Below are 22,337 nucleotides of genomic sequence, written 5' to 3'. Positions count from 1 at the left end.
GCCCCAGACCTCCTGTGCCAATGATACATGGGGATGCTGAAATTCAGTGGGCAGAACTGGGGGCAGCAGACACGTCCATTAAAGAGGAAGGATCCTGAAGAGCTGGAGACTTGGCAAACCAAGAGAGAGCTCTACTCCAGAGAAAAGGGTGCCATCTGGGCACCTGAAGCGAGGAAGACAGAGTGCCCCTTTGCTGCATTCCAAGCTCCCCCAAGCATCCGGATCCCATCAGTAGACAATGAGGCCCCCTTCCCAGTCAGCAATTACACCATCAATCCAAACCAAAAAACCCCAAATCTCATTTTAAAGCTTGGGTGCCTAGGCAAATTTAGGAAGCTGGCGAAACAGAGGACTATTCCTGATAATTTTGAATTATCTGCAGGGGTGGGGCCACAGGGACATAGGAGTGTAGTTGGCCTGGACTCAATCCTTTGTTCTAGCACTTCCTACCTGGGGAGTCTGTCTTCTCCACTATGAAATGGGATAGTAAACCACAGCTCACAGGACTTCTGATGAGGATTAAATTAGATCGCGTACATGAAGCTCGACTCCTGGCCCAAAGAAGGCACGCCACAAATGTTAGCTCCTCTGCTCACACTCCTCCCCCTCTCCCCCAGCCTAAGGCAAAAAACCAAACAAACAAACAAACAAAAAACAGCTTTGCCAGAGCCAGGCCCCATTCTAAGACCTGCACTCCTTCTGTCACGCTGACAGGAGCCCCGTCTGTTCCGGGACACAAGGGTTAACAGGAGAGGTGAGGCAGGAGACAACTCACTCCATCTTCCGCAGTGGGGTTCTGGCCGGGCTGGCACACCACAGTGTCCCCAGCCTTATGCCCACAGCCCCCCACACCTCTCCACTGGCAGCCTGCACCCCAGCAGCTGTGGCCGACTCTGCCATCTGGATGGGCGAGGAAGGGCAGGGCCTGAACTAAAAGCCAGCTCCCCGAAACTACATTAAAAATAGAAATGAGCACCTCCCGGTGCCCACAGCAGAAGGGCTCCCTGCCAGTGCTGCCACTCCTAATCGCATCAGCCTGGGCAGAGCCTGCAGACAACGGCAGGGGCGGGCAGTCCTTCTCCCGCCCACCTTTCCCCTCCACTGTTCAACTCACAACTTGTCTTCCCCCACAAATCACACCAAGCTTAGCAAACAGATCCCTCTCTCACTTTTCAAGCAAAAAACAATCACACAGGCCAGTCCATTTAACAAACTAAAATATAAGCTGGGTAAGACAGTAGAGTGACGACAATCAAAGTTGGGGGATTGAGCCCCGAATTAGAAAGGCCCAGGTGCAGACAAAGTCTGTTTCCTTCTTGTTTCATCTTCTATATTTCTGCTAGAAACTGAACCAGACCTCTGCTGGAGAAAAGGGGATACCCTGGGAAAGTACCCAGACAGAGGTCCTTGGAATAGACTTTTACTTGACCCCTAGACTTTTTTGCCCCAGAATAGGAACCAAAGGAACCAAACAAGGAAATCAGCCACATCCGCGTTCTTCAGAAAGGGAAGACAGAAAGCACATCAGAGGCCCCTGGTCTAAGACTGCTCAAGACACCACTTCCTCTTCCTAACAGAGCTCCGAGCTTTGTTTTTGTTTATGATCCCGTCCCCAGTTAAATAAAGCATGGTGCATTCATAAAGCACAATGCTATGCAACCAATCAAAAGAGGAAGGCAGATCCGAAATAACTTAGAAATAAGTCAAGAGTCTATTCTCAAATTTAAAGAGCATAATACCAAGAATTTTTATAGCATAGTCCCAATTTCTGTGGGAAGAAAAAAGATAAGAAGAAAATAGATATATGCTTATATGTACACAGAAAAATTTCTGGAAGGATACACAAAAAAATGTTAATAGAGCCAGTTAATAATCCCCACCTGTGTCGGGCTGCAGGCCGTGGAGGACTCTGACCTTCTGTACTACATGAGATAACATTATGGTCACTTTTATAATTTATCATAAAATACATTATGTTTATAATCCATTAGGATCATTATTTTGATTGTGGTGATGGTTTGAAAGGTGTATGAATATGACAAAACTTACCAATGGTAACAATTTAAATATGTCTAGTATATTGTAGGTCAATTATATCTCAATAAAGCTGCATAAAGCAATTTTTAAGAGAATATGGAAAACAGGCAAGAGCCCCCAGGAAAGACAGGGGACAGCCCCTTCGGCTCTGTCTGTCCCACAAAGAGGCTGCTGCTCGCTCCTCCAGCTCCACCTCTCTGCTCAACCCCTCCACGCCCTGAAGATGGGAGAGAGCTGGACACTGAGCCCCGCCAATGGCCCTCGCAGTCAGCCAACCTGAGCGGCCCACACTGCTCCACGCTCCACCACGCTGGTCACGAGATACACACAGCGTGGGGCTTCCTCTGCCAGGGATGGCTGCCTCAGAGGGTGCCTCGTGAGAACAATCCAAGCCGGGCCCTGCTACTGCTTCATACCCCGTGGCATGACCCAAAAAGAAGCTGCCGGCCTTATTCCGTTTTAGGCAGGACCTAGACATCCGTCTTTTTTCAAGCACCCAAGGATCCTGATACGGGCTGGGTTTTGCAGCCAGGGCAATGGAAATCCACCCCGCCTGGCCAGCTCGGACACCTTCCCAACTCCCTACAGCCTGAGGTGCCTCACAACTCCCCTGCTGCAAACCCGTCCTGACCAATCCCACCTGCTCTTGTTTGTGCCTTCACAGCCCTCCAGTGCTGCAAATCGGGTGACCAGGGTCCCGCAGGGACCTGGTAGCTGGGCAGCGGCCCAGGAAGGCTTATCAGCCAGAGCTGAGAGGACCATGTCAGGCTCAAACACAACCAGCCTCACAATTCTACCCCGTCTCCGCCACTCATTTCACTAAGGGCTCCCAGGCCTGATGCACAGTGAACATCTTGTTTGTTTCACCCAACAAACTTCCATTTCGCCCAAACCAAATGCTCCCTTAAACTTGCAGAGACCATGTGCCAGAATCTTTCTCCTAACAAACTCACAGACGAGGGAAAAAATCACCTTCCTGGCTTCAAGCTCCTTAAGGACAGGATCTATGTCTGAGTCATCTTTGTGCCCTACTCTGGGTCAGACATGACCCATGCCTGCACAGAGCTTACATCTGGCAGGGAAGACAGGCAAAGAGCCATAAAACAAAAGCAGTAGCACTAAGGGGAACAAAGGAAGAGAATGATTCATGCTGCTTAGAGGGAGTGACATCAGAGGTGGGCTTCCAAAACCAAGACAGAGCTCACAGGGACAAAGGACAAAAGGGAAGCAGCACAGCAGCAGAGCAGTGAAGGAGGGGGATGGCACGCCCCAGGAATGGTGAGTGCTGGACACGGCTGGTGCGCGGCAGGTGGGCTGAGGACGAGCCTGCAGAGGTTGGATGGGCCAGGTTGGGAAGTGCCTTGAAATCCACAATCTACACAGCACTTTGCACATGACCAAGCAGTAAACCCTCAGTTGCTAAATGAATGGATAAATAGATAAATATATGGGGTGGGGGGACAGTGCCTTAATTCATAGCAGTGACAGAGCAGCAGTGCTTGGAAGTCCAGCCCTGGCACCATCAGGGCCATGTCTTAATGAATCAGAAGGGAGGGAACTCCCAGAAATGTACCCTGGGATGGGCAGGGCTCAGCTCTTGGTTATCCTAAAAAGTGAGGCCCCAGCCCAGCCCACCACCCAGAGAGACTCACCTCCCAGCATGCTCCATCCAGGACTGGGGAAAGCACGTCAACGTCCAGCAGGTGCTCCGAGATCCGGCTGCGAAAACCAAAGTCCTGGAGACAGTGGAGATGGGGAGGTCAACTCTGCCTCTGTAACAGTCAGCGCACATCAGGACCTCTCCTCCACCCCTAATCTTCCAGAAAGGTGCCTAATATGTGCCAGGCACTGGGGTAAACATTTTGACATCTACTAATTAATCTTCAAAATAACACTGTGACTCAATGGAAAGACGTGTGATAAACCAAGTACGGTAAAATGTACATTGTACACTCCAGATGGTGAGTATGTGGTATTCACTGTAAAATTATTTTAATTTTTCTGTATGTTTGAAATTTTTCTTAATAAAATTATGGGGAAAAATAACAGTGTGAGACGGACACTCTTACCCTCATCTCACAAATGAGGAAGCAGGTTTGAGAGCACACATAATCTGCCCAAGGTCACACAGCCGATAAGCAGTGGGGCTGGGGGTCAGGTACCCTGGGCTGAATCCAAAGACCAAGCTCTTTGCATGACACGTGCTGCAAAGCATGTCACTTTCCAGCTGTCTCTCCCTCCTGGGGCCCAAGCGCCCAGAAGGCCTGTGGGCAGCTTGGAAATGCGGCTTGGTGGGCTCCCTCCAGCTTGTTCTTCCCCCTTCCCATACACGCGCCTCTCTGGACAACGCAGATTCATTAGTGCCACTTCCTCCACAGGCTTCTCTTTGGGACAGACAGCAAGTGCCCTCACAGGTGCCAGCTCCCCGCTGCCCTTTGGCTGCCACAGAACCATGGTCCCAACCCCCTCCAGGCCTAGGATCCCCACCAGGCTGAGTGAAGGATTGCCACCTGACAGCATGCTAACAGGGGCAGTGCTGTCATCAGCCCTGATAAATGGTGGGACGCCCAGCCAAGGTCTGGTCCTGCTGTCCAAGGCTTCCTCCACCCACTCCCATAGAGAAGAAGAATGCTGAAGGGCACATTTCTCCACATGGCAACTCCTTTTGAAGGGCCAGAGCCCTTGCTTCAGAGAGTTCTGTGACATGGCTATTCTTCATGACGGTTTTTGCCAACAATGACTTTTTCGCCTTCCCTTCCTAGCTTTGTCGGTTTTCCTTTTTGGTGACATTTCCCTTTCAGTTTGAATTCTACTCCACTTAATGCAGCTGCCATCTGCCTCCTAAGCCCCCAGCTCAGTAGGGGGCTAGAGCACACAGCCGCCTAATTCCTCTGCTCCCCTCGTATCATTACTGCTCATCCCTGACCCTCTCCCACTAATCCTTTCCCTTTCATCAGCCTCCTCCAAACAGATGGAGCACGGTTTCTAGAGGCAACGCTCTGCCAAAAAGTACCCCGAACTACTCCCCTTAGATGCAGACCTGGCAAATGTAGCTGGGCTACAGCAGGCTGGGTGGGAGGTCTAGGACAAAGAAACCACGGACACTGGCACTGCAGGACAAAGTCTTAACTTTGCAAATGAAACCACAGCATCCCTCCTGCTCAGAGCCTGAGGACTGGTGCTCGCCATACATCAGTGATCCCATAAACACAAGCACGAGGGCACACACACACTCACACACATCCCAGTCTCTAACTTCCTAGATTCATGTAATGCTCCTGCTAGAGCCTAGAGGCAATGATCTCTCAGGCAATTCACACAGCAGTAATAACAATAAGAGCTGCATCTATTTAATGTGTATATGCTAATGTCTTACATTCTCTACCCCACTTTCTTCTCGCAACAAACCTATAAAGTAGGTAGTGTTATCCTTAGTTAAAGGGCTGACAAACTGGAGTTAGACAAGACCCAAATGTGAATCCTAACTTCCCCACCTACAAGCTGTGTGATGCTGGGCAAATTACTCAACTACAGGGAGTCGCAAAGCCATGCTCTTTACCACCACCCTGCTGCCCCTCATCTCAGACTCACCAGGCCAAGGAAGGACTTGGGGTCAGAAGCAGCGGAGTCTGAGAGCTGTGGTTCCTTCACGTGTTCACTAATCTCCGACTCCTGGGAAAAGAGACCCAGAGAGAAGTCGCCTGGAGCAGAGCACAGAGGGCCATGATCACTATCCAGGAAATTCTGTTCAGGCCTTGATGCCAACACAGGGTCAAGCACAAACCAAAATCCACTTCTTCTGGAAAACCTGAAAAAGGCCTGTGGACCCTCTCATTCTCTCTGGACACTTGCACCACCCCCAGCCCACTCAGCCTGGGCGGCCCACTGAGGATAGACAACCACACTCCGACTAAGGTGAACAAGGATTTACTTGTGTAAGGAGAGCCAAGTGAATAGTGGAGATGGTTAGAAAGTTGGCAGTTGGGAAGTTTGATGCTATCCTAAAAAAAACACAATCAGAGTAGGATGTAGCTAAAATGGAATCCAGGAAGTAGTTAAAAGCTCTTTAGATGAATGCCCTCACCATCTACCTAGAGAAGGAGCAGGACTAAAGGTTGGAAAATCGAAAATGCCAAAGGCTCTCCCAACTGGGTCCTACTTCTGTCCATTTAGGACACTGGTCTTGTCTTGCCAAAGCAAGACTCCACGTCTTGGGTTGATTCAGAAAGAGCCACAGAAATCAATGAGGCGTCCTCCTGGAATCTAACTGCCCAAGGCTAGGGCTGGACACTCCCACTTGTCCACCTATACCCTCAATGTTCTCCTCTCTCTATAGGAACTCAAACTGCTGCAATCATCACCGACCCCAAACTGATGTCAAGAAGTAGAAGGGGAGGCAGGAAATGTAAGTAGGAGAACAAAAGAACATGAATATCCCAGGAGGGTGCCAATGGAAAAGCAAATTTCTGCTGAATTTCTACGGCCAGCAGGTTTGGAGTTTCATTCAGGATTTTACTGTCTGCTGGGTCTGGGCATATTTGTCACAATAAAGGGTTCTGGCTGATAATGACAGCCCATTGCAGGGCCTCCAATGAAGCTCCTAACTCAGTAATAAAGATGTGGGGACAGGAATCGCACGGGGCTTAAGAGAGCAGCAGAGGGCTGCAGCTGGCAAACACCTGTGGGACAAAGTGACTTACTTCACTGCCGTCTGATCTGCTCTCTTTCAGGACAGAAGCCTCCCTCTTTGGCTCCTTTGCTGCCTCTTCCTTCCTAGAACCCTCCTCTCCTGCATCCACCATGTCCTCTGGTGCTTCTTTTTTATCAGCTTTGGCAGGCTGATCGCCCCCAGGGTCCACCCCAGGGGTCACCAGACTCCTGGAAGTCCTCGGATCACTCTTCTCATTCTTTTCTTTTCCTGGGAGCCAACGTGCCCCTCTTCCCTGTCGCCCTTTGCCATCGGCACTGCTCAGGCTGCTGTCTGCACCTTGGCTGAAGAGCTTGCCGGGAGTAGGGGGTCCGGCAGCATCCAAATCGAGAGAAATGTCCTTCTTCTCCTCTGGCTGGCTTGTTCTTGGAGACTCCTAGGGAGGAGCAGACCACGTCAGAAAGGAAGATGTCAGGAATTAATAAAAGGAGTTCAGAGACTCGCTACAAGACGGAACTGCCGTTCCTTGACTCCCAGCGGCCAGTACTCCGATACCAGTGGTTACGAAACACTCCCACAACTTTTCAAAACACAGATTCCTGACCCCACCCCAGATCTTTTAAATCTGAACTTCTATGGTGATGTGGATACACCCAACCTGACCCCCATCCACTGATGGGCTTGGAAATCGCTGCCCTGGACTATACAACTCCATTGCCACCTATCACATCCTCGAGTAAGTAACAAGTCTGTCTCATTCCAGTGCCATTAGCCAAGTCAAAAGACTGCAGACTCAGAAGCCGATAGTTATTTACTATGATGGAAAATCATATGAGAGAAAGTACCAAACTCTAAAATTTCCATTCTTCATTTCTAAAAGGCAGCGGGGGAAAAAATATCAGGAGGGTGCCCCTCTTCAATAGCAATGAGGCTGGCTCTCTCCCTAAAGCCTCCCCTGGACAAGCCACCCCAGGGACAGGGCCCCCTGTGAGAGGACTGTCAACTCGGGTGCCCAGAGAAGCAGATGCCAAGATGAGATTAGATGGGTAAGAGATTTATTGGGGGAAATGCCCATGAAAGATAAAGAAGGTGAGGAGAGCCTTCAGAACACGGGTCTGAGACCTGTGACAGGAGAGAGGGAAGGAGGAGGTTCGAGTAAGAAGAGCTCTGGGGCACAGCACAGTTCTGAGAAAGTCTCGGCCAGCCCTGAGGAGAGTCCCCAAGGAGGTTACCCATCGGAGGAGTCCCACATCAGGCAGAAATGGCCCTGCTCTAGGGCCTGTTGTAGTCCATCAACAAGCATGGCCTCGGCCTGAGCCAGGATGGATCAAGGTGCAGCAGCTGGAGGCTGTCAATCCACTACGGTCCACTCGGCTGGCATCCTGAAAGGAGATGCGGGCAGCACGCTGCCACAGCGGCCACACCTGCTTCTCACACACAAACCTCACTTTAAAGACGGGGAGGAACCTTTAGAGGCAGCCAAAATGGGAAAAGAAAACCTTCCCTTGGAAATACAGCCAGCAATCTCTGCTGGGCTCAGGCAGAGAAGCCTCCCAAAAAAAAAAAAAAAACACCTGTCTTAACCCTTGGGTTGCCAGTCTGAACAACTTCTGAGCAGGGATTTTTAAGACTTCCTGGTTCTCTACCCTGGAGACTCAAACAAGAAGCATGATGACAGGAGCCTAGAGGTCCAAGGAGGCCTGAATACTGCATTCATCAGTGCTGCCTGTCTGTTAAAGGACCTGCTGAACCCAAAGCCATGGCCTGCGGGTCTGGCAGCCTACGAACAGGCCAACCCAAGCTTTCTAAGGACAGTCAAGAGAGGCAGAAAAGGGGCCGCCCCGTGGCCAAGTGGTTAAGTTTCCACCCTCCGCTTCGGCGGCCCAGCGTTTCGCTGGTTCGGATCCTGGCCGCAGACATGGCACCGCTCATCAGACCATGTTGAAGCGGCATCCCGCACGCCACAACTAGAAGGACCCACAACTAAAACATACAACTATGTACTGGGGGGAATTGGGGAGAAAAAGCAGGAAAAAAAATTAAAAAAAATAAAAAGAAGAAAAGAGAGGCAGGAAAACAGAGCAATTCAGAGCTCGGAGACAGACTACCTAGCTTCAAAATCTAGGCTCCATGCTCACAGTGAGCTTAGGCAAATTATTTACATTTTCTGTGCCTCAGCTTCTTCCTCTAAAATACAGAGATATGGTAGGGCCTAACTCATAGGATTGAAAGGAAGCTTAAATGAGTTAACACTCATTAAGTGAGTTAAAGAACTGAGAACTGTGCCTGGCAGACCATAAGTGTCCCATAAACGTTAACTAATGTTTTATGACGAGCCCCACACGCCCACTGGCTGAGCACCTTCTATGTGCCAAACGGCACCTTGGGGATCCAAATATGAATGAGACATAGATCCTGCCCTCAAGGAATTCAGCTGAGTATGAAGAAAAGTGAAAGAAGTCCCAGGAGGCCCTGGTTATGAGGTTTTACTACCCAAAGCAAAGGACACTGGACAGCGGCGATGCTGTCCCAGCCCCAAGCCTGTCCCAGGGAGACAAGCAGAGGGTGAAGGAGAGAAGGGTAGGCTTCCTTGGTGCCTTGGCAGCACGACGGCAAGTGTCCTCCAGTGCTGCCCATCCTCCCAACATCCCTAACCTGTAGCATGGAAGAAATCCACCATGATCATTGGGCTAAGAGAGGGGTGAAGTGGGCCCCTCCTCTTCAAGAGAAGACCTCTGGGGTAAAGCCAGGCCTTCTTATCTCAGTATCTCTAACAGTGGCCAGCACTCAGCAGGAGCTCAAAAACTGGTCTGTGGGGCTCCACGGACTCCAAGAAGGAGGTGGGAGTTTGTTGGGGTGGGTGAGGGGTATCTGGCCAGACACACCCCCTCATTCAACAAGCAGGGCCAATCCACCTGGCCATGCTCCTCCCACAAGTAGAGATATGCTCTCCTGCTTGAAGGAGGGAGTGAAACCTGGCCCCAAGAGGGTGGCCTGGCAACAGACCTTGGATTAGGGGACAGAAATATCAGACCAAAAAAAGTGCCGATGGCCTTCAGGATAAAGTTCACACCTCCTCACCTGGCCCACACCCATTCTGGGCCCAGAGCCTGCCTGCTTCTCATGGGTCATCTCCAGCCACACCCTGCACACACCTTCTCCTTCTGCCTGTGAGTAAATGTCATGCTATTCTGCCACTTTGCCATGGACACTCTTCACACACACACACACACACACACACACACATCACACACAAACGCTGCCCTGACAAACTCCCACTGGTCCTCCTAGCATCTCATCTTTCAGGAAGCCTTCCTTCATCCCTGGGACAGTTGTCCTGAGATGAGCCTTCCCCATCCTCTGCCCTAACAACTACTGTATTATAATTGCTGATTTCCTCTTCTGTTTCCCTCATCAGATGAGCTCCCTATTATCCTCAGTGCCTACTTTCTGACACATGACAGGGGCTCAGTAAATGCTTGTTGACTGAACTTTTAACAAAGAGTAAGTGTGTCACACAGATACAGGAGTTGAAGTTTCCCTTCCTACTCTGTAAAATGGAGATGCAATATTTATTTTACAAGGTTATACGGGGATTAGACTACATTATATTTGTTATAGTGCCTATTTAATGGAAAACAGCTAAACAAATGTTAACTATTAATATTCAAGATGATGGAAAAACAAGTAACCTATCAAAAATCAGAGGATACCAGAAACAGGCAGACATTCCTATTCTTTTACATGAGAGAATATAGCCAGACTACAAGGATGTTAGGCCCAGTCTATGCAATTCTCAAGCTTAAATTCCTCAAAAGAAGATTTTCACACGATGGAGCTTATCCTATTTTATCTGCCTGAGTATTCAAACATGGCTAATGCTAGAACAAATGAGCTTGTGTTTCTGCATCCAAGTCAACTCACTGAACAACACGACAGCCAGAGGTACATCTTGAGGGTAAGGACAGCAGAAAGAGACTAGACATTCACTGTAGATCACCACAAATGGACGAGTGAGAGCTGCATGTCTGGAAAACCCATCTGTCTCCATGCCCCTCTCCCTTCACTCAGCCCCTGCTCAGCACATCATGGGACCCAAGGCGTGAGGTCCCGCCAAGGATGCACGCTCCAGGCCCCGGCGTACAGTCTCCCGTGTCGGTGTTCTGCGGGGTATACAGGAAAGGGCGGAGAACGGCACCCTCGGCACAGCTTTGCTCTCAGCTCATTGTGCTCACGCTCCTTCTGTCTCCTCCTGTCACAGCCCCGGGTCCTTGAGTATCTCAAGGCAAAGTTCTACTGCTTTTTCAAAAGGCTTTGCCATCTGCGTGAGGAGTCAGGTGTAGGAGAGAGCCTGTAAGAACCATTTCATGAATATGTAACATACTCCCCAAAAGCCATGAGGTCTCCAGTGCTGCACGCCCCCTTCTCCAGCCCAGAGCACAAAGGCAGGGGCTCATATAATCCACACAGCTCAGGAGGGAGGGAGTGAAGGACGGAGGAGCTGAACACGATGTCCGTGTATTGATCTTGTTCTGGGGAGACCCCCCACCAAGCCAACCATCAGTCCAGTTTATTTTCCACATCTCATTCCCACCCAGTGGGTCTCAATTCTTTGCACTGCTCCCCGGTGTTGTCAGCACTTTCCAATCACACTGACATCATCCTGTTATTTCTAGGCCCAGCTCCCTCTCTCTCCTTTGATCCACTGACGGGCTTTTCACCAGTACCTCAGGGCCACATGCTGCCTGCCTGCCTACCCTTCAGCCTCCCCTCTTTCATTCACACCCATTCTCAGTGTCGTGCTCCACAAACCTATCGCTTTCAATTCTGTAATAGACTAGAAATAGGTTTAAGCTGAAGGCAGCAGAGGAGGGGGAAGGAGACAGAGAGAGACAGAGACACACACACACACACGCACACACGCACGCACAAACACGTGCACACATTCTTGCCATCCTACTGCCCTCTGATGGAATTATGAGCAAAGTGACTGTTGATAGTGAGACAGGGTAGAACTAACCACGGACAGAGATCTCCATCGAAGGCTGCCTGGGATGCCCGGGAGCGGGAGAGGTGGGCAGCTCGGAGGATCCAAGAACTATAAGCTGGGACAAAAGTCATTTTCAAATGCGCAGTCCAAGCAGAGGCAGCTGTGTCTGTCCTGAAACTCCCATTCCTCTCACCAATAATTTTCGCCACCAGGAAAAGCCCGAGTGTCTGCCTGAGGTTAGAACACAGGAACCCAACACTCCATGTGGCAAAAAGAACTGAAGCTGCTGGGCTGCTAGAGACAGGGGTGGGAGGTGTATTTAACACTTCCCACTCCAGACATTTCCCCCCATCACACTGTTTTGTCTACTTAAAGAAGTTATGAAAAAAAATACGTTTAAAAGCTCCCACTCCCCCACAGAGGCATATAACCATGAGGAGGGAAGCTTTTGAAAATCCAGGACACGTCAAAGAAGAAAATCCCTTTTTTGGTGGACATTTATAATCCATGATGAAGTAAAAATTAACTAGCCCGAAGTCAAAGTGCGTCATGATGGATCATGAAATCTTCACTGAAGGTGAAGATGGACATGGAAATCTTCGATCCACCAGCTGACAGCAGGGACCACATACCCCCTCTACCCAGGACCTGGGAAAGCCAAGGGAAGAAAAAAGCACAATACAACCTGCCACAATGCCCTCTTTGTCCCATGTGGCCCATTCATTCATTCACCTACTCACTCTCTCAACTGCTCAGCAAATCATACCCAGCGCTGCCTCTGTTCCAGGCAGTGGGCCAAGTGCTGGACAGACAGATGTGAACAGGGTAGGATCTCCACCTCAATTGGCTCAGTCTCACGGAGACTGTCCTCTTTCTCCAAAGCAAGTGAGTCCTCCTGACACCCCATCCCTATTCAGGCTCATCCTTCTAGGCTCAAACCTGAGCTACTGAGTACCTCACTATCATAAGGTATTAATGGTAGACGAGAAAAAACAAAGTCGTCATTTCAAAGAGGGAACCAAGTAGACCGAAGCCTTTGGATTTAATGCAAACAGACGAGGTCCCACTCAGAAGGAACAGTTTCAAAGTAGACACAGATCAGCTTGATGATAAAGACAGGCACTGGGGAAAAAAGTGTCACATTTGGCAGAAAGTATTAATGTCACAATCAAAGCATATCTGATTGTGCAGAGTCAAAAACGTGGACAGTTTCCGAGATAATAGAGAAAGCATAACTATAAAAAGGGGCCTGCGCAATGGCTAGAGTTGGGTCACCTGAAAGGACCACGTACAACCCAAGGCTCGTCAGCCAGCGTCTGCAACCTCAGCCAGAGTGAGCTGTTAACCCTGGTTCGTAAGGTGAGCTGAAGACCAAGAAATGAGAGTCAGAAATAATAAGAACATGAAAAGAGATGATAAAGAAAATAAATTTAGGGGCCGGCCTGGTGGCGCAGCAGTTAAGGGCGCATGTTCTACTTTGGCAGCCCGGGGTTTGCCGGTTCGGATCCCGGGTGCGGACATGGCACCACTTGGCAAGCACCACGCTGTGGTAGGCGTCCCACATATAAAGTAGAGGAAGATGGGCACGGATGTTAGCTCAGGGCCAGTCTTCCTCAAAAAAAAAAAGAAAGAAAGAAAACAAATTTAAATCCACGATACAGGCACTGTTGTTTCACTGGTCAGTTTTTTGTGATCATGCTAATAAAATGTGAGTCATCTGTTTCATTTGAAAGTGTTTAAAGTATTTAAAAGAATTTGATATAGTAGACTTGTGGAAAGTTTAATTAAGCTTGTAATCAATATTTAAATGTTTGGGAAATATGAGTTCTTGACCTCATGGTTTATTGGTTGTGTGAATACTTCAGGAATATTAAGAGAAATGTTCATTGTCAAAAATTAATAAATTGGGCACTAGACAAGTACATAGAGTAGGGAGTGTTCCTTTTCAAGTGGAAAGATGCATTGAGAGGTTTTTTTTGTTCAGGAAGATTAGCTGTGAGCTAACATCTGCTGCCAATCCTCCTCTATTTGCTGAGGAAGACTGGCCCTGAGCTAACATCTGTGCACATCTTCCTCCACTTTATTTGTGGGATGCCTGCCACAGCATGGCTTGACAAGCAGTGCGTAGGTCCATACCCAGGATCTGAACCAGTGAACCCCAGGTCGCCGAAGTGGAATGTGCGAACTTACCTGCTGTGCCACCAGGCTGGCCCCTGCATTGAGAGTTTTTAGGTATTACAATGATATGATGAGTTTGGAGTTCTGTTTGTTTTTTATAGAGCATATTCTGGTGGCAGTGGAGGACAGACTAAGGGAAAGAAATCAGAAGCAACAGGACTATGGGGTATTCTGGAAGCTATTTCCATCCACATTCTGCATTTCCCAGGCCTTGAGCCTTTGCTCCAGCTGTTCGCTTCCCTAAAATATCACTTACACCCTGATGTTGAAAACTTACCTCCTCCTCAGGACCCAGGTCAAACGGCATCTCTTCCACTAAGTTTTCCCTGATTTCTAAAAAATTAATTTCTTCCCCCTCAGAACTCCTCCAAACAGTGTGCCTGTGCTAGAGCTCTTTACACATACTGCCCTGTTTTATAGTTTCCTAAGTATTCATTTAAACATTTACCGAGCAATTACTAAACGTCCTTCTCGCTCTCAAACTCCTTGAGGCCAGTCCACACCTACATCTTACCACATCTGTGTCTCCCACGGGGCCTAGCACAGTGGCCTGCCACAGAGCTAGCATTCGACAAGTGTTAAGAATCTGGATGATGTTACACCTCTGTTTAAAACCTCCGACGGTCCCAATGCCTGTATAATGTTTGAGTCCAAACTCCTTAGCTGGCACCCAGGTCCTCTATAATCCAGCCCAGCCTACCTCCACAGTCCTATCTCCCACTCTCCTCCCACATGTGCTCTGTACTCCAGTCCAAGGAGACCCCTCAGCTTGCCCAAACTCACCCTGCACCTTCCGCCTCTGCCTGTGCAGTGCCCTGCACTTGCACTTCTCTCTCACCCTTCCCTCGGCTGGTCCAGTCCTGCCCATCATCCTTCCTGGCTCACCTCGGATGTCAGCTTCTCAATGGAGCCTTTCCTGATCAATCCAAATGGGGAGGAGACCCCTAATTCTCCCCTCCCGTGGCACTCTGTTTTACCATCCTTGTGGCTTCACTGCATTCTACTCTGTGCTCCAATCATTTAAGTGTCTCCGATGAGACTGTAAACTCTGAGAGGGCAGTAATCACATCTAATTTATGCGTGTATGGCCTACAGAGCACCTAGCCAAGTGCCTCATGTGGAAATACTCTAGAAATGGTAGTTATTTGATAAATGAGTAAATGGATGAATTCCTTTCCCCTCTTGTGCTTCCTCAAACCCCAGAAATCCCATCTGGACAGGACTGGAACAAAATGGTTCTCTTTCCAAATATGCACCCCCAAGAAGAAAGGCCTAAGAAGGAAGGAGGGACACACCAGGTGGAGGCATTTGCCTTCAGGGTCTTACCTCACACTCAAAGTCACCCACCAGTGCCCCAATGTCCAGGTGCAGGTTCTTAAGAAGATCACTTGAGCTGCGGACACTCTGAAAACAAAAGTGATGACGAGGAGTTAAGTTGAAAGAAACTAGTCAGCACAGGGTGAGGGCCAAGAAGTTTTATGCTTTCTGGGTCAGACCTCGGAGGTATATAGACTGAGTGAGAAATGAAGCTATGGGCTGGGAAATCATTTTTACTTATTTTCAAAGTAGCAAAGAGGTTAACCAAAAGGTGAAAACAACCCAAGTGTCATCAACAGATGAATGGATAAACACAATGTGGTATATTCATACAATGGAATATATAAAACGGAATGAAGTTCTAATGCATGTTACAACATGGATGAACCTTGAAAATATTATGCTCAGTGAAATAAGCCAGACAGAAACGGACAAATATTGTATGATTCCACTTACACGAAATATCTAGAACAGATAAATTCACAGAGACAGAGAGTAGAATAGAGGACACCAGGGACTCAGAAGAGGGGAGAAGGGGGAGTTATTGTTTAATGGGTACAGTTTCTATTTGGGATTATGAGTAAATTCTGGAGATGGATAATGGTGATGACTGCATAACATTATGAAGGCCACTGAACTGTACACTTAAAAGCAGTTAAAATGATAACTTTCATGTTATATATATTTGACCACAATAAAAAAATATTTTTTAAAAAAAATAGCAGAGGGTTTCCAGGCCAGGAGGAGAATTCATCATTACCTGGTTGTCACTTTCCACATCATCCTCCTCGTTAGTCTCCTCCCCTAAAGCCAAGAGGTTGAGAGCATTCGTGTCCTCATGGATGGAACCCAAGAGACCCTTTGTATAAGCAGAAGTCTTGAGACCCTGTGAAGGCTCCAAAATAGAGAAGGAAAGTCAAGGGACTCACTAGGAGGACCTTCAGAAGGCTTTCTTCTCTCTCTTTCTGTCTAGATGTCTCCCAGAGCAAGTCTGCCATGTCCAAGAAGCCGACCCCAGCAACTCCAGCTCAACCGATCCCTTGCTTTTCCAACTCCTACTGTCCTGGCTGCATGGACTGAGAAATGAGCACCACCGTCCCTAGAGCATGGGTCTATCCTCCACTGCCCCGAGTCCACATTCAGCATCATACAAGTGTGACTCATCTTCTCAACTAGATTATGAGCTTTGAGGACTCAGCCTGTGCCTTCTGGGTCTCATCCATGGGCCACAGTTCCTAGCATGGTGCACAGGAGGCCTCACAGTAACTAAATACACTGAACACAAGAAAAAGTATTTACCAGCGTGAGTTCTCCAAGCTGACCGGTCTCCACTGAGCTCCCCAGGCTCACACTTTGAGATCCACGAAGAGCAGAGGGCGGGGCATCCACAAGACCCCTTAATGGAGCCAGGCCTCCAAGAGGAGTATGGACTGGGGCTAATGAGGGGCCCACGGCCTGGGCAACAAAAAACACCTGTTACAAACCCAAGAAACCACATGGCTCTCAGAGTGTCAGAGACAGATATAAAAATAAAACAGCTAAATCCTGCCCGCTCAAATTTAAACCACCTCCGTTCAGAGGATGCTAATGAAACACAATATCCAGAAATTACCATCATGCCAACCGTGTGAGAAATCACAGGCTGGTTTCCCGGTCCTCCTAACTCTGCTGCTGGCTCACAAAACAGTTCTCGCACATCTGGCAGATGAGGCACAGTGTTCTGCTCTCCCTTCAGAAGCCAGAGAGGAGGCAGGGAGAGGGCAGAGCAGAGACAAAAGCCTCATCTACCAGAATGAGACGTCTCAGTAGATAATGTTTAAAACTGATGAATCAAGAAAAAGCAGTCCAAGCATATTATTTGCAAATATGGAATAAACACCAGAAGAAAGCGGTTGCCTCTGGGGAGGGGCACACACACCAGAGGACTGCTGTTATTTTATTATATGCCTTTTGGTGCTATTTGACTCTAATACGGGCACGTATTTCTTTCATTAAAAGAAATATTAACTATGAAAAAACATACACCAGCAACAAAAGAACTCTCTTTCCCCTGTGCACTGATGAGGAAAGTGGCTGAAACGAGCCTAGCCGAGGGACTGACCAGGTCCCCTCCTCCCCTGTTCTCAGGACGGCCAAATGACGGCTTCACGCTAGCAAGGACTGGGGCGAGAAACCAGGCTGGAAGTCAGAAGCTGTGAGACCTCGGCCTACTCAGACTCTCGGATTCTCGGTTTACTCATCCGCCAGATGGAGATGATACGTGCCTTGCCACTTAAGAAGGCTGGTGGAGACGTTCAAATGAGATAATGAAAGCAAGGAGCACGTGTGAGTGGAAGCGCTATTATTGTAGGGATCCACATTGCAATGGTCTGGGCTTAGAAACAGAGGCAAGGATAGCATTCTGGGGACAATTTACAAAGAGCTCTTTAAAATTCACCTCTCAAAATTGAAATGTATGAAATAACACAAAAATTCCATCCCTCTCTAATCCCACAGGGACTGAAGAGAGAAAGGAGAACATGGGGGAGGCCAGGCCGAGGAAGTTCGGACGGCCCACCTTCTCACCCGCAGCCTCAGCCTACAGGCCAGACCAGCAAGCGGGCTCTGAACAGGGCCTGATTCTGTACGAGGAGGGCATCAAATGCTCATGGGAAAGGTGAGATGGGACCCTCTTCCAGCCTTTGTAGATTCCTAATCATCTGGCCTGTTGTACAGTTTCTTTGTTAGGGAGAAAAGGAGCTGATGACAATAAAACGTGTGCCCACATTAGCCCAGCCCCAGGCACTGGGTTAAGCACTTTACACATCATCTCACTGTATTCTCACAACAACCCACGGCCACAGGCCCCACGTGAGCAAACAGCGTGAGGTCAAGACCCCCGCCGCAAGTCACCGGGCCAGCAAGGGCAGACACGGGATCGGAACCCAGGGCTGTCCCTGAGCCAGTACTTTACACTGCCCCCTGGCTGTGGCAGAAAAGGAGCCCCGGAAAGCTAGTCAGGTGAACTGTGCACAAACCGGGTTGCTCCTCCTGGCTTCAGCCCTTCCAACCAGCCCTGGTGTATCAGCAAGCAAAACTCTTCCCACACTGTATTTATAGAAAATTATAGACTCCTAACATGGCTAATTTGCTAACGTGCTGGGGGCTTGAGGGAGAGAGACAGGCATGCTGAGGGCTTTGTTCTCCCAGGCCTTTACCAAATCAGTGGTTAGTGGGGAAATTATACATTCCTGGCTCCTGGCTGATCATCTTCTATAGACGGCCATTAACTCTGACTACGGGCTGTGCATGGCGTTGTCCTTCAGAGCAGATAAACTTGCTGCCATCAGGCTAATTAAAACTTTCAGGACAATCTGCAGCTTGTCTGATATTTATAGTGCTACAGTAGCTATCAGAACTAACGGAGAACCAGTGCACGCCAGCAACTAGGAACCAGAGGTAACGACTGGGGAAAGCCACAGCTGGGCAACAGCAAAAGAACAGCTGGGGAAATTCACATTGACCCCCCATGGTCTCTGCTCCAAGTTGACTTTTTCTGAATGAAGACTAAGGTATGACTCTTCCAAGGGACAAAGGGTCAGATGACAGGGCAAGCCCAGCCCTTTGGTAAATCCCAGTAGGGGAGGCAGTGAAGGCACAAATAGGGTCTGCACAAGCCTGACACAGGGTATTCACCTGGGAACCCTGGGCAGCAAGGAGCAGAAGCGGCTCACTGGATGGCTGAGAGAGATTCTGGGCCGTAGCCCCTTGTGTCAGTAGTAACTCTCTAGTTCTGTGTGATTCCAAGAAGGGACACAATTGAGAGCTTGGGGCAAGGGTGTCTACTTGGAAGGACCTCTATCTATAATCAGCTGAAGCGAGAGGCTTCCCAAATCCCAGGAAGGTACCTATATGGTGCGTGAGTGCCAGGATCAGCACCACCTTGCTCACCCTCAAAATTGATCATCCTCAGTGAACCACTCATGGATTACAGTTAGATCCAGGAAAGGAAGTCTAAAAACCCTCAGCCCATATCTTGCAGGTGATAGGGTAGAAGAAACATGAAATACACGTCATCCCACAGGATGGCCAACCTGGGCAGTTAAGGGATCCATAGTTACCAAGGGAGGGCAACTAACAGGAAGCTAGACCTGATGGCTGCGTTAAGACGCCAACTCACCCTGTTCCCTCCCTGCCAAGTCACTGAGGCCTGTGGGCCACACCGTCTAAGAGGCCTACCTGGCTGAGAAGCAGCATCTTGCCTGGCTCTGCAGTGAGCCCTCTGTTGGAACTCAGCTCGACTGGCCCCTGCCTGAGGGGGCTGCTGCTTGGCTGGAAACAGGCTTGCTGAGAGGCCTCCTGACAAGCAGGGACAAGGGCCGCCTCCGGAGGATGCTCCAGCAGCTCTGGCCTCCCAGCCAGAAACCTTGAGTCCCTCTCCACGGCTCTGATGGCCTCATGTTCACCCTCACTAGACATCCTGGAGGACTCAGGTGCCACGCAACAGACCATGCTTGCAATGTCTTTGCTCGGCCTCTCCGGCATGCTCTCGGGCAGCCCCAGGCCCTCCAGCCGCCTGGAGATCTTGACCATCTGCAGGATGTGCTGGTAGAACCTCTGGTCCTCAGAGTAGTCTTCACTCTCTGACTGCTCATCAGCAGAGCTCTGCATGTGGGACAACTGCGGCACTAGGAAGGGGCTGGAGTGTGGATCTCTGGGCCAGGGGCCTGAGGGACCCTCGCCCCGCTCAGATCCCTGAGAGCTCTGCAGGTCCCAAGGGAAGTTGTTCACCTCACCCAGGATCTGAGAGCCCAGGGGAGAGGCCAGGCTGCTGCTGCTCTCCAAATCAGGCCCAGACCCACCAGACTTCCTGTCCTCCTCAGGGGACTCTGGAGACCCTGGGGGTTGTCTCTTGTCACTGGTAGAAGACTCCCCAGGGGCACTCCCTGAAGGGGTATTCTGAGCTGGTTCTGACACCAGGGTAGCAGGTGGTACTAGGAAGAGGCCCTGAGGTGGATCTTCAGCCGAGGCCCCTGGAGCCTCAGCGTCACTGGGCTCTGTTTTCTTGCAGCTCCTGGGAGTGTCCTTGTTCACAAGATTGGAGACCTGCCCCATCCACAATCCTGGGGGCTCTCGCCTCCTCCTCCCTCTGCCCACACTCCCACCTTCCCCATAAACACCCTGCCAGCTCAGGTCTTCGGCTGGGCTACTATCTAACAAGAACAGCTTGCTCTTCCTGATAGGCAACATGTGGTCAGAAGAACAAGGGGACGGGGAAGGCTCCCCCTCAGAGGATGGCAAGGGAATGGGGCTCTGGCCTTTGTCCCCCCCGGGGCCAGTGGAGCTCAGTTTGGCCATGTTCTGGCTGTGCTGCTCCCCTTTCAGCTGCGGGCCCTTGACGGCTTCAGACAGCTTTGAGTGGATGGAGGCCTGGCTCCTGCTTTCTAACACATCCTGCCCACTCTGGAGGGGCCGGGGGTTCTCAGGGCCCGGAGCGCCAGGTTTCTGCTGTCTGGTCCTCATTTCCAGCTCTTCTATTTCAGGGTCCGAAAATCCCAGGTAGATTTTCTCTGTCGGCTTCTGGGGTTTCTCCAGACCCTGCTGATCACCTAATTCTGTCCTGCGTTGGACTGGGGCTCTGCCTAAGATTTTCTCCACGTCAGCAAAGATCTGATGGATTCGGGAAGCTGGGCCTTTGGAGAGTGGCTGCAGCTTGCCGGGCAGTGTGCCCATGAGAGGCCAAGGGGTGTCACCAAGCATGCATGGGCTCTTCCCTTTCTTAAAGAAGCCCTCACTTCTAGCCTGCATCTTTTGGTCTAGGTCCATATCAGCAAGCCCCGGTGCTGGGAGAGGGGATGGGCCACGGAGAAAGGAGGAAGAAGGCAGAAGTCCCTGCTCAGGCTGTGTTTCCTAGATGGGTATATAAACATGCAGAGAAAACTAAGACAAAGCACTTCTGAGTTATACTCGCTACCTCAGCCCTTGGCAAGCCCTCAGCAGAAACCCACCCTCCATCTAAAATCAAATACAAACAAAAGAGGGAAGAGAAGCTAAAAACTCCCTGGGGCTGAAAGTATGTTGTTTTCTGGTCCTGAGTTTCTATGAAGAGGAGGTTGGTAGATCAATGGCTTACAAACCTTGTTGCACAGCACCTGGGGTTGGTTCCACATGGCACCTCGGGGGCCACTAGAGTGTGTATGTGATGGGGAAGGGGCATCACCAAGACCTACATCCCCAGGACCAACCACGGCAGCTCCACTTATTTACACGCTAAACTTATTGATACTCCTCTATGGAGGAGCTGATTTGAAGACAGGGCTTCACTAGTAACAAAAGTCTGAAAATCACCAACCAATTCTCCCCAAGGTACCATCGAGCTCTCAGTTCTGCGATTGGTTCACTTTATAAAATCACCAACCTTATCAAGGACTACCAGAAGCTGTCTAAGAAGGGAGAGGGAGGGGAATCACAACCAGTGAGCTGAGCCTCGGAGACTCCGTCTAGGTCTTCCACCAAAGGCATGAGTTGGTACTGCTCAAGAGAGGTCCACAGTCACAGAATCTCGGGGCTGGATAAAAACCCTAAAAGGTCAACCACACTCTGCAAACATTCGCACTAAACCACAGCGGGCCCATGAGAGCCGACACACCTCCAGAGAGCCTAAACCACCTGAGTCCAGGTCGCCCACCCGGCTCAGGCCTGCCCCCTGGTGGAACCCAGGTTTGAGGCACCTGTCCTGAGCCCTCAGATCTAGACTGGCAGCCGACAACTGTTCAATCGTCTTCAGCTCCTCAAGCCACAGAAGGAATCCTTTTAACAGGGGCTCCAGGAACTCATCACATGCCCAGAACCCAATCTGTTACACAACCCTCCACCCCAGAACCCTCACTTCATTCTCTCTCTCACCTTTAGTCATACCAGAGCCTGCCCAGATTCTGATTATTATTTAAAAGAGTTCTGGGTTAGTAAAAAACCCATTATCCATCTTTTGCCTTTCAAACACATGACATGAGAAAATTCAGCCTATTCGGGAACTACCTGCCCGCTTTTCTCTATCTGGAGGAACAGACTTGTTAGCTTATTTCTCAGAACCACGAGTAGTAGTGTGTGGAGGAGGGGAAGGGGGCGAGGATTATCTGTGGAGCTTGGAAACGATAAAAAGGAAAAATTCATCAGCAACCATCCAAC

General features: G+C 49.7%; 1 protein-coding gene across 17 annotated transcripts in view; it reads right to left on the bottom strand.

Annotated features, from left to right (window-relative positions):
- Nucleotides 1-22,337, bottom strand: part of CEP164 (centrosomal protein 164) — a 65,440-nt gene that overhangs the window by 25,712 nt on the left and 17,391 nt on the right. For 6 of the 17 annotated variants that reach the window (XR_011540873.1, XR_011540874.1, XM_070623193.1 and 3 more), the window contains exons 5-11: nucleotides 19,389-21,059; nucleotides 16,470-16,625; nucleotides 15,931-16,065; nucleotides 15,180-15,257; nucleotides 6,738-7,121; nucleotides 5,629-5,709; nucleotides 3,690-3,773 (exon numbers count right to left, since the gene is read on the bottom strand). Coding sequence is in view for 13 of the 17 variants with exons in the window: in XM_070623193.1 (XP_070479294.1) it covers nucleotides 3,690-3,773; nucleotides 5,629-5,709; nucleotides 6,738-7,121; nucleotides 15,180-15,257; nucleotides 15,931-16,065; nucleotides 16,470-16,625; nucleotides 19,389-21,059 (2,589 nt within the window). In the remaining 4 variants the exon portion in view is untranslated. Of the gene's footprint in view, nucleotides 1-3,689; nucleotides 3,774-5,628; nucleotides 5,710-6,737; nucleotides 7,122-15,179; nucleotides 15,258-15,930; nucleotides 16,066-16,469; nucleotides 16,644-19,388; nucleotides 21,060-22,337 lie in introns of all 17 variants that reach the window. The other 11 variants (XR_011540875.1, XR_011540876.1, XM_070623197.1 and 8 more) reach the window with 5 other exon arrangements.

The sequence above is a fragment of the Equus przewalskii genome, chromosome 6 (assembly GCF_037783145.1).
Source record: "Equus przewalskii isolate Varuska chromosome 6, EquPr2, whole genome shotgun sequence".
Lineage (NCBI taxonomy): Eukaryota > Metazoa > Chordata > Mammalia > Perissodactyla > Equidae > Equus > Equus przewalskii.
This window is presented reverse-complemented; position numbering and strand designations above follow the sequence as displayed.